This window comes from Mesoplodon densirostris, chromosome 1 (assembly GCF_025265405.1).
Source record: "Mesoplodon densirostris isolate mMesDen1 chromosome 1, mMesDen1 primary haplotype, whole genome shotgun sequence".
Classification (NCBI taxonomy): Eukaryota; Metazoa; Chordata; class Mammalia; order Artiodactyla; family Ziphiidae; genus Mesoplodon; species Mesoplodon densirostris.
Window position 1 is genome coordinate 54,301,384 of NC_082661.1, and position 16,015 is coordinate 54,317,398.

The 16,015-nt window shown below is 43.2% G+C and overlaps 1 protein-coding gene across 1 annotated transcript in view; it reads left to right on the forward strand.

Moving 5' to 3' along the window:
* The window catches only part of SEL1L3 (SEL1L family member 3), a 100,767-nt gene extending 88,786 nt beyond the window's left edge, over positions 1–11,981 (forward strand). The window contains exons 21-24 of the mRNA XM_060103549.1: positions 1,507–1,634; positions 2,235–2,337; positions 2,420–2,492; positions 10,844–11,981. Of these exons, the coding sequence (XP_059959532.1) occupies positions 1,507–1,634; positions 2,235–2,337; positions 2,420–2,492; positions 10,844–10,983 (444 nt within the window). The 3' untranslated portion in view covers positions 10,984–11,981. The remainder of the gene's footprint in view (positions 1–1,506; positions 1,635–2,234; positions 2,338–2,419; positions 2,493–10,843) is intronic.
* The last annotated feature ends 4,034 nt before the right edge of the window (positions 11,982–16,015 follow it).

Here is a 16,015-nt window from a genome sequence, read left to right on the forward strand (position 1 = left end):
TTTTAAAATTTAGATTATAATTAGTTCTTTATACATTTGCCCAGTAGATAATGAATCTAAGCTATTACATTGCATACAAATATTCCCCTAGTCCATTTTCCCATTTATTTTAATCTTGTTATTTTTCCATTGTTCAGAGACTTTAAAATTTTATAAAGTCATTTTCTTCTTTTCTTCTAATACCTCGAGTTTTAAGAGAACCTTTCTTTCAAAAAGTGGAGAAACAGTCTATTTTCTGCTTGTGTGTGTGTGTGAAATTTTAAGACAACTAATACTTGTATCTATTTAGAGGTTATTTAGCAGCAAGGTGGAACTTAAGATTTGAGGCTCTGAATCCTGTCTGCTTACATTTGAATCCCCTTTCCAACTGTATGACCTAGGGCAAATTCCTTACCTTCTCTGTGCCTCAACTTCCTAGCAATAATAGTATAGAGGATAACAGAATCTATCTCAATTTGTTGTTGTGAGGATTAAGTGAATATATATATAAAACAGAACAAAGCCTCATATATAGCATCACTCAGAAAATGCCAGCTGCTGTTATTTTTATCATGATCATCACATAGCCTGCTTGTGAGACTCCTGCAATTTTACAACCTGGGGGATGGTGATTTTTATTTAGAATCAACTAAATGAAAGGAAAGGGAGGATATAAGTCATTAAAGCATGACTATGAATTCTTTGAAGGGCAACAATTCAGTGGAATTTGTAAAGCCGTAATAAGAAGTGACACATCATGTTTTGTTTATTTCTTGGTCTGGCCACATGCTCAGCTCATGATGCCCAGTACATCTCCTCCAGGTCCTATAATAGTTTCCATTCTCTATGAAGCACTTCAACCATCAGCCTCTTAACTGTGTTATTTTACTGGACCTGCACAGCCCAGTAAGGCAGCTCCTACCTCTGTGGGTCAAGAACAAGATATATAATGAGCAGGAGGTGGGGAAGCGTACCAGAGTGGAGGGTCTGTACCAAGAGGAATCAGGTGAGGATGTTTTCCTCGCTGCCCTAGGAAAGACCGGACACACACCTGCACGTTACTGTGCACATCAGAGTCCCTCTCCTCTTAGAATGTCAGCCCCGAGCACACCCACAGCCACATTTGTTAGAATTCTGACATACCGATGGTGACCCAGGGTATAGTCTGTAAGTGACGGACACTGCCTTTGAGTTGATATTCTGGGTTTGTTGATGATACAAGGGCACGTTTTCCAGTGAGTTCTGTTTTGAGAGAATGAGCAGGAAAGGACAGATTCCCCGGTTGACTGGCTTCAGAGCAGATGGGACACAGCATCCTCTGAAAGCCTCCTGGTTCTCCTGCAAATAAGTTTCTCAGATGCATATATTTAGGGAAACAATTCATCAGTGAAGATGACAAAACCATCTGGCTCTAGGGACTAAAAAAAAAAAAATCTAGAGGTTGTAAAAGTTTACATTCTGATGAAGGGTGTCCATCTAGGCTTTATTATAAGGAGTGAATGAGCTTGGTTTGTGGCTTGTTTTCAGGGATTTTTTAACCTGGCCCTGCTAATTGAGGAAGGTGCTATAATCCCACATCATATTTTGGATTTCTTGGAAATTGACCCGACTATCCATTCTAATAACATCTCCATCCTCCAAGAACTGTACGAAAGGTGAGTTCAGAGCCTCTTTAATACTGTAGCAGCTGGAGGAACCCAAGTGGGTGGTGTTTGCTTCTTGGTTAAAGTTAGCCTTGGTCTTATTTTCTAATGTCAGTGGTTATAAAGGGCTCAGGATTTGTTTTGATTAGAGAACACTCAGCTGGACCCAAACTTAATTCCCTTTTCTAGTATCTGAGGATTAAGATATAGAATGTGCTTGATTTGAAGTTAAAATGCTGACTAAGTTTTTCCACGAGAGTGGAAAAAATAAAGTGTCCAGTAAGATGATGCTTTTCTGCAAGATAGGGAGGCATCCCAGTGTCTGGACTTTGGACACAGACACTCAGATAAAAATGTTACTTGGCAGCTCCTATGCTACAAGGTCCTCCTTGACCTGTCTTTTTATGAAGGACAAGACTGACCTTTTTCTGAGATTTTTGCCAGGATCCCAGAATTTCAGCGCAGGCTCACACCCCTCAGAACTGGTTTTATTTCTTTTTTCTGTCATTTTACATTTGACCCAAAGCAGAAGGATGTGGGTTTGAGGATCTGTAAATATCGGTCGTAAGTAGTGCTACCAAAGTTTGGCAACACTGTGCTTTTTGTCTGCAGGTGCTGGAGCCACAGCAGCGAGGAGTCCTTCAGCCCCTGCTCCCTGGCCTGGCTTTACCTTAACCTCCGGCTTATCTGGGGTGCTGCCCTGCACTCTGCCCTGGTAGGAACTGTCTCCCCTCAGCCCTGTCCTCATGGTCCCTACCCTTTGTCAGTCATCTGACACGTGCTTTGGATGTTTGCAGATCTACTTTCTGGGAACCTTCCTGCTGTCTGCATTGATCGCCTGGACCGTGCAGTATTGCCAGTCTGTCTCAGGTAAAGATTTATAAAAAGCCAGGGCAATATAAAAAATGTAGGAGGGACTTCCCTGGTGGCGTAGTGGTTAAGAATCTGCCTGCCAATGCAGGGGATACGGGTTCGAGCCCTGGTCTGGGAAGATCCTACATGCTACGTAGCAACTAAGCCCGTGCACCACAACTACTGAGTCCGCATGCTGCAACTGCTGAAGCCCGTGCGCCTAGAGCCCGTGCTCTGCAGCAAGAGAAGCCACTGCGGTGAGAAGCCCACACACCACAAAAAAGAGTAGCCCCTGCTCTTCATAACTAGAGAAAGCCCGCGTGCAGCAACGAACACCCAATGCAGCCAAAAATAAATTAATTAATTAATTAAGTTTTTAAAATCTTAAAAAAAATATATAGGGATTCTTTTTCCTTACTAGAAAAACGACACTCTCCCTCCTTAGCCATTCTACTTCCTTTCGTTAGGAGGATCATTCACATGGTGTTTACCCCTAGGGCTGTCTCATAATCTCTGGCTGATGGAAGGATCCAATTATTGTTACATTTTTCAAAGTAAGCAAGGATTTTTAAAAATAAGGTGCTTAAGAAATTGAACAAAAATGTCTTCTCCAATTCAAAATACATCTGCTATCAAAACTATACCTTGTGTGTCTTAAAACCCAGTTCTGAGACCCCCTCCAGCACGAAGTCTTCCTATTTATCCCAGTCGAGGAATCAAGTGTGTAGGATGATAAAAAAGCACTTGTGATGAGTAAAAATACCCAGCCAATTAGATTCAGAGGGAGGGGCCGAGGGCGACAATAGAGCCAGCAGTTAGTCTAGTGAGGATTCCACTAGTCACTATTTCTTTTCTGAGCTAGTGTAGGGCAGTAGTTAAGGAGATAGGCACCCCAGTCCTTTCTAGCTAGGTTTAGAGTCCAGGCTTAGCTCTTCATTAGCTGTGTGACTTATGGCCAGTTACTTCACTTTCCTGATCCCCCAATTTCTCATCAGTAAAATAAAGTTATAATAGTAGCTACTTCTCAGGGCTGTTAGAAGGGTTCAGTGAAAAAAATACACATGACAGCAAAATGACTACTGTAGTTCAGTGTTAGCTGTTGTATTTATTTGGCATATATAACCCTCTCAATAATGTTAACTGTCATGTTTATCTTCCCTATGAGACCATAAGCTGAGTGAGAGGAAGGCCTTGGTCCCATCATTTATGATCTCACACTTAGTAGGTACTCAAATTTGCAAACATCTCTCAGGGGAGAATTCCAATTCCCAACCATCTTGGAAGCTACAAAAGGACAGAATCACTCACGAAGACCAACAGGGACATTTACAAATGGATACATTAGGGCTGGACATGGCATTTGAGCATTGGCACAGCCATTATTTGTGTAGCAGATAATGAAAAGCAAAAGAAGTGCATTTCAGCACAGATTTGATGGTGAGACAGAAGCCACTGCTCTGAGAGGCTAATACGGAGTCATTTTCCCCCACTTACCAGAGGAGGTTAACAAGGACCCATCAAAAACCGTTCCAGTGCTTCCCTGGTGGCGCAGTGGTTGAGAGTCTGCCTGCCGATGCAGGGGACACGGGTTCGTGCCCCGGTCCGGGAAGATCCCACATGCCGCGGAGCGGCTGGGCCCGTGAGCCATGGCCGCTGAGCCTGGGTGTCCGGAGCCTGTGCTCCGCAACGGGAGAGGCCACAACAGTGAGAGGCCCGCGTACCGCAAAAAAAAAAAAGCCCTTCCTGGGTTGATGCCCTGTAGCACGCTGGCTGATCAGTTTTCCTCCTTGCAAATTCTGTCCCATTCCTAAATTTGTTCCCAGGTATAGCGTATTTATTTTGCATCTTGTCAGTGTTTTCCATTTCAAATTATCTTTGTCTTTTTTCCTCTTTAGAAATATTGTTATGATTATTACAAATGCATTAGAGGAGCTGAAAATTGTCTTTATGATTTTATGCCAGCTGGTAACCATGAAAATTCATGGGCTGGTGGAATGGCTTTTATCAGAAGTCATCTTTTTTTCCTTTTTCCATAGCTTCATTATCAGTCCTTCCACATTCCCATCTCCCGGTCCCTCCTGCCTTTTTTTTTTTTTGCGGTACACAGGCCTCTCACTGTTGTGGCCTCTCCCATTGTGGAGCGCAGGCTCTGGACACGCAGGCTCAGCGGCCGTGGCTCACGGGCCCAGCTGCTCCACACCATGTGGGATCCTCCCGGACCGGGGCACGAACCCGTGTCCCCTGCATCGGCAGGCGGACTCTCAACCACTGCGCCACCAGGGAAGCCCCCCTCCTGCCTTTTGATATACTTTCCCCTTCCTATGTATCCTTTGCTCTTTCACTCATTTGTTTTTCATTTTTTTCAAACCCTTTCACTTGCTTCTTCCTGTACATACCTCTTCCCTTCAGTGAGCATTGGAGAAGTCTGGATAGGATCTTAAAAATAATTTAATTCTACGCCCTTCATTTTACAGATGAAGAAATGGGGCTAAAGGAATGCCGTGGTCTGCCCCAAATCACAAAATAGAGTCCGTGAAAGGATGTAGGGCAGCAGACTTCTGAACTTTTTCACACTTCTGATGCTCTAAAACAGTGGCTACCATCTGCCTCTGTCCCCTTACATAAGATGTATTTTTTAACACATTTTTTGGTACCTTGAAATGAATGACAAGTAATCTGCCTACACACTTAGTTTTAAAAATAATGCCCTAAACAGCAATATAAAGGAGAAATAAAAAGAAAGTAATTATAATAAAATAATATGTATTTCAATATGTAAATTCTAGCCCCGCACTTCTTAATTTCAGTGTGCACAGGAATCACACAGGGATCTGGTTAAATGCAGATTCTAAGTCAGTCAGTCTGTGGGCAGCCTCTGAGACCCTGCATTTCTCACAAGGTTTCAGGTTACATTCACGATGCTTTTCCATACACTTAGAGTCTTAAGGGCATAGAAGTTAAAAAAAAAAAAAGGAGTCTCCACATATTTCCAAAACGTGCCCCTACAGTGGTACATACCAGCCCTGTTAGGACTAGTGTTGAATTAAAATATGTAGTAAATTATTTTCGCATTTTTAAAGTCCTCCATATAAGTGCAAATTTGTCAATGACTTTGAAATAAGAGGGTACTCCATCAGTGATTGGACAATGGGGCAAGGGGGATGGAAGCATAGAAAAGCAGGAGAGAAGCACTGCAGGGGTCCCTCAGCAGGCAGAGTTTCTACCACGGGCGTCTCTCCGAGGAGCTGGTGCCCAAGGTCCACGAGCCACCCCGTGGGAAAGTGACCGATGTCGTAGATGTTGGTGGCATCCCTGGCCTCAGTTAAGCCAGCACAGGAACGCAGCCTAGGTGCTGACTGCCAGAGTAGAGAGGGACAGGATTTGAGAGTTAAGAGCCTCCCTTAAGGTGCTGGGTAGGAGGAGTGTGCTCTAAGCTAGGGATCTCTGTCATTTTGTGATTTGCATTTTTTCCAGTCAGTTGTTTTTAAAAACTAATGATTTATGGCCAAACCTTTCAATTGAGCTGTCCATCCATTTTGCGTTCAGCTCCAACTACCTTCATTTTCCTCCTGAGTTTATATGCTTTGTGATATATAGTCAACACTTCACCACACTTGCCACAGTAAACTGTCCTGCGTTCAGAAGGCTAGCGGTGTGGGACAGTAGCTAACAGCACAGACCGCTAAGATGCTGGCCTGTCACTAGCTGTGTGACCTTGGGCGAGGGAGAGACCTTCTCTGTGCCTTAGTTTCCTGTTCTCTAAAACAGCAGAATTAGTAGAATAATGTTGTATTGTAGTTGAGAGAACCCAATGAGAGAACACTGAGTAAAGTATTTAGAACTCAAGAAACGTTAGCCCGGTAGCTCCTAAGGAGTAATGCCCTCTAGGACATTTGACTTGCAATTAAAGCACGCTGACACCAGGTAGCGCCTACGCTTAAAGAGCTTGGTTTACCTCAGTAAGTAGCAGATACCACTACCAGAGCCTAGCATGCTTTGCTATGCTATTAGACTCTTTCTAAAACATAAAACTCTTTTTTAAAAAACAGCTAAACAAAAATGCTGACTAGTCTAGCTAGCGTCCCAAAACAAGTCCACAAAAAATGTTACGTACGCAAAAAAATCTCCTTTATTTCCTTTGAGGGAACTTGTTTTTGATTCCTAGCTTGCATACTACCAAGCAGCTCAGTCTTTCTTGAAGCTGATGCCTCCCAGGGACGTGCAAAGGTCCCTGGGTTTCTGGTAGCACTAACCACTCAGATGGTCACCAGTCTGATAGCAGAATACACATTGCCCTGGGCCTACGCCATCCTTTCAGGTCCATTGGCTTCACAGCTTCTGGGTCACCTACAAGTCCCATTGTCTTTGCCAAAGCTGAGCACCTTAGCCTTTTTTTTTTTCTGCCAGGTCTTCCTTTCTCAGGTTGCTGAAGGGCAAGGTGAGGGCTCCGCTGGGGTACACCCACAGCCAGGCTCAGCCACTTTCCCACACTCCAGAAACCTCCTTTCCCTGCCTCATTGCATCTCTAAAGCACTTTCCTCTCCCCCTCCCTGTCAAGGATGCCAAGCATAATTGCTTTAATGGACCCAGGCTTTTGGAAAAACAAAAAATCCCAAAGTAAAGTATGTCTAGAACCATCTCCATTTCTGTCCCCGCCATAAATCTCCCCTGAGACTGAAAAGGCATGGAGCCTGGCTGGCTGGCGGAAGGTAAAGGGAAGAATAGAGGGAGAAAATGTAAAAGACCGCTTCAGAGAGAGAGTCCTGCCTTCCTCGTGTTAGTGTAAACTTTATGTCTAAATAGAATACAGAGTATAGAACAAGATCTGCAGAGCTACCAGCTCTGGGCATGACGTGTCACCTTTTAAACCAATGTCAGCCTATTCAAAACATTCATAATTTAAGCCAACTCATCCTTTTTGCCTAAGTGGTTAGCCAAGTGGTCTTTTAAAAAGAGTAAGATGATATGAACAAGATCAATTAAACCTTTTCCTACTCTTTTCCTGTCCTCTACATTTCCAGTTAATGAGGTACTAAAATTACAGTAAAATGTCACAAAGTGGTACTCATGCAAAAAGCAGCAGCCTTAAAGTCAGAGTGATTTAATGGTGAGATTTTACTTTTCTCCTATCTCATTACCCTTGCTGCCCTCCCGGTATCTTTACTCATAAGAAATGTTTAAATGACATGGATCTTATACATGGACTGGTCCCTGCTGGATCCAGAGGCCCAAATGAAGTAGATTAGATCTTATTCATAGTATATGATTTCCAGAGCTTCCCTCCTTACCCACCCCCCCCCTTCATCTTTGTAAATAGTCTATTATCTCTGGATTCACCCAATATATTCTCTCCTATTCGCCTTTGCTTTATGCTCCCATCTGGTCAACTGACAAGCAGATATTTCTCCTGCAGTGGTCCACAACAGAGGTTGGCCAATTTTTTTCTGTAAAGGGCCAGATAATAGACATTTGGGGCTTTGAGGGCCATCTCTGTCACAACTACTTTCATTATAGTGCAAAAGCAGCCATTGACAATATAGGAAAACAAATGATATGGCTGGTCTCCAATAAAACGTTACCATGGACATGAAGATTTGAATCTCATATGTTTCTCACATGTCACGAAATAGTACTCTTCTCTTGATTTTTATTCAACCATTTCAAAATGCAAAAACCATGCTTAGATTGCAAGCCATACAGAAACAGGCAGCGAGCCACCTGAGGCCCATGGGCTGCAGTCTGCCAGCTCAGGGCCAGCTCTTTATTATTCTCACTAATGTACAGAAAATGGTCCCTCAAGCAGCAAATAATCCAAAAATCGCTTTTGACTCAGGAATAGACTCTGTAATTTTTTAAGCAGCACACTGATTTTCCTCATTACCTTGATTCTAATCCGGTAATCAGATTAGGACAGATTCCAGGTGATCGGAGACAAAGAGGCCACTTTAAAATTATGACGGGCTGTTGGGGGGTTTGTCCAGTGATTGCAAACTGCTGCTGGAAATGGGAGAGTTCTCACATGGATAATAACAAACTTACTGCCAAAACATCGAGCATTTTTGTTATGCTCTGACAAGAAGATTTCAGTGGTGGAGATGCTAATTATGCATTCCTTCTACATTTACACAGTGGCACTTTTTTTGTTTTAATCAGAAAACTGATTGCTGATTTATCTTGTTACCATGGTGATTTAAACATTTCCCTGAGCTTGAAAAGGAAAAATATGTGCCTTAGTACTTCATTAACTTCCTCAGAGAATCATCAGAAAGATAACTGTTAGGGCCCAAGAAGTCTTGGACACCATTTAATCCAAGCCCCTCAATTCACAGATGAGGAAGCCAAAGCATATGAGATTCAAGCATTTTAGGACTGAAATGTCTGCCATTCTGTATCTACCCCAAAGTCACCTATTAGTGGTAGATAAATGAGACTTGCCCAGAACAGGTCTCCTGACTCCAGCAAATGGTCTTTGTACCGCGTCACTGGGTCTCATGGTCCCTGCCACGGTTAGATCACCTGCCAGAGTGATGGCTTTGACCTAGAAGCGTCACATCATTATGCAACACCTGGGTCCCCTCTGCACCGCTACCACTGTCCTGTTCTTTCAGAACAGTCTCTGGATTCACAAGGTTTTCTGTAGCTATTGGAAGGGGTTCCTTGGAGAATTCCTTTACATATTCAAAAAGGTCAGAGGCTTTGGAGCCCATTCCGGAATTTCCTAGTATAGCCTCTTGCAGGTGGAAATCTTGAAGAGCTTATCTAGAAGTCAGATGGTCAACAAGTGATGACATCTTCTATAAGTCGATACATTTCAGGATGGACATTTGGGAACCTTTAAAAATAGTCCCATCTACTGAAAATTGTATGAGACTCAAGGACTGCTGAGCTTAAGAGCACTGCTTAAAGGCAAACTGGCAATTGTTCGCACAAACCATGGCCACTGTGCTAGCTGTATGTCACACACCCCTGCAAACTGGTACCGCCATTTTACAGATAGAGAAACTGAAGCTCAGAGAGGTTAAGTAACTTGCTCAAGATCACTCAGCTGGTAACTGTAAGGACCATGTGACTCTGGGCTTTCTGGCTTCAAAGTATTGGCTATTTTCATAGGCTACTGGGGTCTAAAAGTGGACTATAAGCATCCCAGAAACAAACGCCCCAACTCTTTCATCAGTCCTGCAAGCGAGGGCCCAGAAATTGATAAATCAACACATTTCCATGGTAAACCAGGTCACTAGTAGTAAGAGCTAACATCTGTTGAGTACCTAGGCAAGCCAGACACTGTTCTAAGAACCATATATACATTAACTCATCTAATCCTTATAAGAGCAAAATAAGGTACAGATATTCTTATTTTCTCCATTTTTTAGAGGCAGAAGGAGATTAGGTAACTTGTCCAAGGTCACATAACTGACAAAGGGCAGAGCAGCCGGGTCCCAGAGCCCACAGTCTTATGGACAGGATACTTCGCAGCCTTAGTACATAAAGCAGGTGTGTGGGCCTCAGCACTAGTGATATTTGGAGCTGGATCATTCTTTGTTCGGGAGGGGGGCTGGCCCAGGCACTTTAGGATGCTTAGTAGCATCCCTGGCTTCTACCCACTAAATTCCAGTAGCACCCCATCCTCCAGATGTGACAACCAAAAATGTCTACCGACATTGCCAACTGTCCCCTGGGAGTCAAAATTATCCCCACTTGAAAACTATTGACATAAAGTATAAAACTTTATAAGCTTCCCTAACCTTTATTGTGGTTCAACCTCCTTACTAAAGGTAGGTTGGAAAACAATTAAACCTAGTAATTATGTTTTCCAACATGTATACACATTTACTTAAATAATTCAATTTAAATCAAATTTGGCATATCATCCAAATGGAATCAGAATGTGAATAAAACCAACACTCTGATTGATTGGTGTAATCCAGAGCTTGCATTGCATCAATACTAGGTGAAAAAAAAGAGATATGACCATAGGAAACATAGACCAAGGAGTTCCTTCTTCTTTCCTTCCTTCCTTCCTCACTCCCTCCCTCCCTCCCTTCCTCTCCCCTGCCTTTCTTTTCTCTTTCTTTGTTTCTTTCTTTGTTTCTTTCTTTCTTAATATTTACACACCCCTGTAAAGTTACAGAATAAATGCAGGACTTAGAATCCCAGAGATCTTTGCACATCTGTTTCAACCTGCCATTTTATTGGAGGGGACACCAAAGTCCGAAGAACCTAGATAATGGGTCCAAAGTTGCTCATCCAGTTAGTGCCAGGACCACTAGTCTAGAAGCATCTCTCCTGGCTTGCAAGGGTCTAGGTGTGGTTGTGTGTCCTGCACATACTGTTTTGAATATTCAGCACTTGTTGTACATGTGTCTCTGCAGCCAGTGGTTCCCATCCGACACCAGCCCGGGCCCCCCCAGACCCTACTGCCCCCACTGCAAGTCCAGCTGTGACTCCAGCTGCAGACGCCTCTGCTCAGGACCAGCCCACCGTCACCAATAACCCGGAGCCACGTGGGTGAACTGTGCACTCCATGTCTCTCCAGCTGAGAGAGAATCCTTTCAACAGCTGGTATTGGATAGCTGGGGCTGGGGCTTTATACACCTTAAATGTCTTGTCAACTGGATGTGAATTTTGCACTTGGTGTCTTTTTTTTTTTTTTTTTTTAATCAAAGAAATACCCAGAGCAGACAGTGGTTATACCAAAGGTTATCAAACAAATACAAGGAGCATCCTGATCACAGGGACATGTGGGTCATTGCAGATGTCCATTTCTAATGACTGTGTGTGTGGGGGGGAGTCAGAGTGTGCCTTGTGGTGTATCCGAATCCTTATACACTGAGATGTATTTTAAGAATCTTAGCCCCTTGTTCATTCCCTTTTATTAAAAAACAGAAAATTGTGACTTCTCTACCAGTTAGATAATATTTGGTGTGTGTGTTTGCCACTGCCCTACCCCTCGCAGTCCATGGACAGATTTCCATGTGACATCCAAGACCCAGCAATTCTAAGGCACCTTGAAATAAAAGGGTTAAGGCTGGAAATACAGGGAAGGCGATGGCTTTGTAAATTGGGTTTACATTTTTCTCCTTGACTTTTTCTAGGGTTGTAGTGCTTCCAAATCATTTAATGACACTGTTGGATATCATTTACCTTTCAACTGCAATCCATAAAATAACATTTAGAAAATTCTTAGTATTTAGGTCTAGTCTTTTCCATGAATTACCCATTAGAATAGACTGGCAGCAGTGGAATATGCAGGAAACAAGCCTTTAGCTCATAGTCTCGTTCCCCACCCTTTATGCCTGCCTGCGTCTGCATAGGGGCGTGTGTGTGTGTGTGTGTGTGTGTGTGTGTGTGTGTGTGTGTCTCGGGGGGGACGGATAGAGAGGGAGGAAGGGGAAGAGCAGACTGTCTATGCTGTATGCTGCTAAGGTAGTAAATAAATTGCAATACTGTGGGTCCAAACTACTCTTTGCACTACTTTATTTACAGTAGCAAATAAAAATATTTTTATACCATTGTCTCTTGGGAAGTGTCTTTATTTCCTTTTTCATAGTTACTGTTTCCTTTTTCATAGTTACTGTTGTCATCACACAAAGTCCTAAGGTCCATGCATTTTCCTCAAGGAGGCAAAAAAAGTCCCCTCATCAGAGGGATTAATTCTGGTAACCATTAACGTTTTGGGATAGAGAGGTGGCAGGAGGCCTCTCTCCAGGAAGCCCGAGCTCAGGGTCTGGCCCCTGAAATGTTTGCACAGTATCAGTCATTGTTTCAGGGTTCTGGCTGTTGTAAGGCTGGATTTCTATCAGTTCTGGGTTAAGTCTGTGGCCCATCCTCTTTCTCCTATGTATGCTATGTGTACCGCTCTTGTTTTAGGAAAGGTTGCCCTTCCTGCTTGCGAAAGAGCCAGACTTTGGAGTCGGACAGCCCCGGATTCAAATTCTGGTTCGGTAGCTTACTAGCTCAGTAATCTTGGGTGAGTGATTAACCTCTCTGAGTCTTGGATTACTGTTTTACAAAATAGGGGCCATAAAGTCCACCTCTTGGGCTTTTCGTGAGGCTTAAGAGGATAACATATATAAAACTCACAGGACAGTGCCCTGATCGTGGTTGGTTGTTATCGTTATTAGAAACAGAAGTCTGAGGGGCCAGATCAAGTGCTCTTTGGTCTGCCTAGATCCTCTTCATGGCAAACACAGCCATTCCCCACCTGCTGGGAGCAGAGGCTGCTGAAAGTTCACAGCTGCACCCCTCACTGGGAACTGCCATCAGCAGCAGGAGTCTGCCCAAGGTTAAATCCTGGCCAGAGCAGCTCAGCGCTTGCTGATGTCAGGAGGCTTTTTCAATCTCAGCACTATTGACATTCAGGGCCAGGTGGCTCTTTGTTGCGGGGTGACGGGGTGGGGGTGGGGGGCCGCTGTCTTGGGCATTAGGATGTATGGCAGCAGCATCACTGGTCTCTACCCACTAGATGCCAGTAGTGCATGCACCCGCTCCCCCATTGTACATGCACACACCCAATCCCCTGGTGTGATAGCCAAAAATGTCTCCAGACATTACCCAATGTTCTTTGCAGGGGCAAAATAACCACCCCTCCTTCACCTTGACAATGACTGATGCAGGATAACAAAGGCCCCTTTCCTCGATTTGGAACAGTCCTTGAAGGGCCATCCCAGCTCCAGAACACCACCTTGGCGGCACACTCATTATAGCTCAATTTCTCCCTCTGTCCAATTCTGCCTTCCTTGTTTTCACACGGGATTTCCTGACATTGCTCCTGTAAACCTTCACACACAGCCCTGCACTCAGAATCTGTTTACAAGAACACAACTATATTAGTCTGCTAGAACTGCCATATCAAAATAGCACAGACTGGGTGGCTTAAACAACAGAATTCATTTCCACTCAGTATGGAGAATGGAAGTTCAAGATCAAGGTGTCAGCAGGGCTGGTTTCTTCTGAGGCCTCTCCCTTGGCTTGTAGTTGGCTGTCTTCTTCCAATATCTTTATACAGTCTTTCCTTGTGTGTGTGTCTGGGTCCTAATCTCCTCCTCTTATGACACCAGTCCTATTGGATCAGGGCCCATCCTAGTGACCTCATTTTACCTTAATGATCTCTTTAAAGGCCTTGCCTCCAAATACAGTCACATTCTGCATTCTGTGGTACTGGGGGTTAGGACTTAAATATATGCCTTTTGGGAGGACACAATTCAGCCCATAATACCAACCTAAAACACCAGGGAAGGTTGGTTCATGTCCAGAATGTGGACTTGTGGGAGCCATCTTGATCTGAGACAATTGCCCAAACATGCTCACCCCAGCTGATGCTGGAAAGAGCTGTGTGGTTCCAGTGCCAAACCACTTCAGGTGAAGCTGGTAGGTCACCTATCGAGTCCTGTTCCAGCTTAGGCTCCTGTTCTCTTGAGAGTTCTCAGGCAGTATGATGTGGGTCCAGCCTCAACCTCCATCTTCTCTCCTCAAGTTCTAAACTCAGTTCCCACAAGGCTGATGTCCAAGCTAGCTGGAATAGAACCCTGCACAGTGAAGACAATGGGGAAGGGGTGGGGGAGGAAAAAGGGAATGGGAGGATGGGGTCCAGAGATGATATTCAGTTACTTCCCTATTGTCCCCTCCCCTTGGGACATTCTTAGACCAGAGGGTGCAGCCCTGTAAATGTGAAACAGAGCTAGCACACAGATGTGATCTCTTTGGTCCAGCCAATATTTTTAAAAATTTGATTAAGTTGTTATCTTAAAATCAATGAGTTGAGGCTTTTCCTAGAAAAATATACAGATGTGAAAAAACTGGACTTTCATTGCTGCATGGTAAGAATTAGCTGAAGCTGAGTAGGTCTGCTCCGTTTAGACAGAGCTTGTGCTTTCTGCTTTGCCCCAGTCTCCACTATTCCCTGCTGTTTAAACTTAGCCCACGTAGGTACTTGAATTTATTATCCATGCTTTGGACTTGCTTGTCTTCATTCATAATGACTTTATTTTGGCAAGTTTGAGAGAGACCCCCAAATTCATCTACTGCTTAGTCACTGTAAAGCCCCTGGGAACTAGGGAAATGGTAGTCTTTCTTTCCACTCTCTGATAGAGGGAAGTGCCAAGTTGTGAGTCATTTGAAGTCCCAATAAAGTGCCCAAAAATGTTGCAGGATAAAAGGTCAATTAAAAAATAGTATTTTCAGGAATTCCCTGGTGGTTCAGTGGTTAGGACTCCGTGCTTTCACTGCCAAGGGCACGAGATTGATCCCTGTTCAGGGAACTAGGATCCTGCAAGCCACGTGGCACAGCCAAAAAAAAAAAAGGGAAAAAATAGTATTTTCCTACACCAACAAGTAACTAAAAGATAAAATATTAAGGAATTATATTTGTTAAAAACAAATATTTAATAAAATAGTAAATATTGTAAATTAAATTATTTCATTTACAATAGTAATAGTTATAAAAAGTCTAATAATTAACCTAACAATGAATTCACTTGATTTTACCAAGAAAATTTTTTAATTTGAAGTATGTAGAGGACTTCCCTGGTGGTGCAATGGTTAAGAATCCGCCTGCCAATGCAGGGGACACGGGTTCGAGCCCTGGTCTGGGAAGATTCCACATGTCATGGAGCAACTAAACCCGTGTGTCACAACTACTGAGCCTGTGTGCCACAACTACTGAAGCCCTCGCACTTAGAGCCCACTGTCCACAGCCAGAGAAGCCACCACAATGAGAAGCCCATGCACTGCAATGAAGACTAGCCCACATTCTCCTCAACTAGAGAAAGCCTGTGTGCAGCAACAAAGACCCAATGCAGCCAAAAATAAATAAGTAAATTAAAAAATAAGTAGAGTTAGGAAATTGGCCAATCATATGCAGAAAAATAAGACTGAAACTGTACCTCATGTCCTTTATTTTTAAAATCCCAAAGAAATTAAAGATTTAACTGTGAAAAGTAGACCTGCAAGGCTGGTAGGGGAAATAGTAGGAGAATATTTTACACATTTTGAATGAGAAACGATTTTTTAAAACAATATATAGATTTTCTCTCTTCAAAAATGAAGGATTTTTATTCAAAAAATGTCTACCACAGTCAAATTTGGTGGATTGGTGACAGACTGGAAGAAGGCATTTGCAACATCCAACACCACAAAGGGTCAATATCCAAAATGTACTAGGAATGCATGCTAATCAACCATGACAGCAAACAGAATACCCAGTAGAAAAAATATTAGAGACCTATGATCAGGTAATTCATGAATGGAGAAAATTTAATGACTTACAAATAGATAAAGAGCTGCTCAACCTGGCTTGAAGTCAAAGAAATATGAATTAAAATCAAAAGTTATAACTTCATATCCATCATTTTTGCAAAAATGAGAAAGACACATAATACCCTGAGGATATGGGGAAATAGTTACTCCCATGCCTAGCCACTGGCAGGGCGAACTGGTGAGTAATATGACAGTAATGGTGAAATTAAGTATCTATGACTCAGCAAGCCGTCCTGAGTATGGGTTCCACAAACTGCACAGGTCCAATATGAGGGAGGATATTTCTC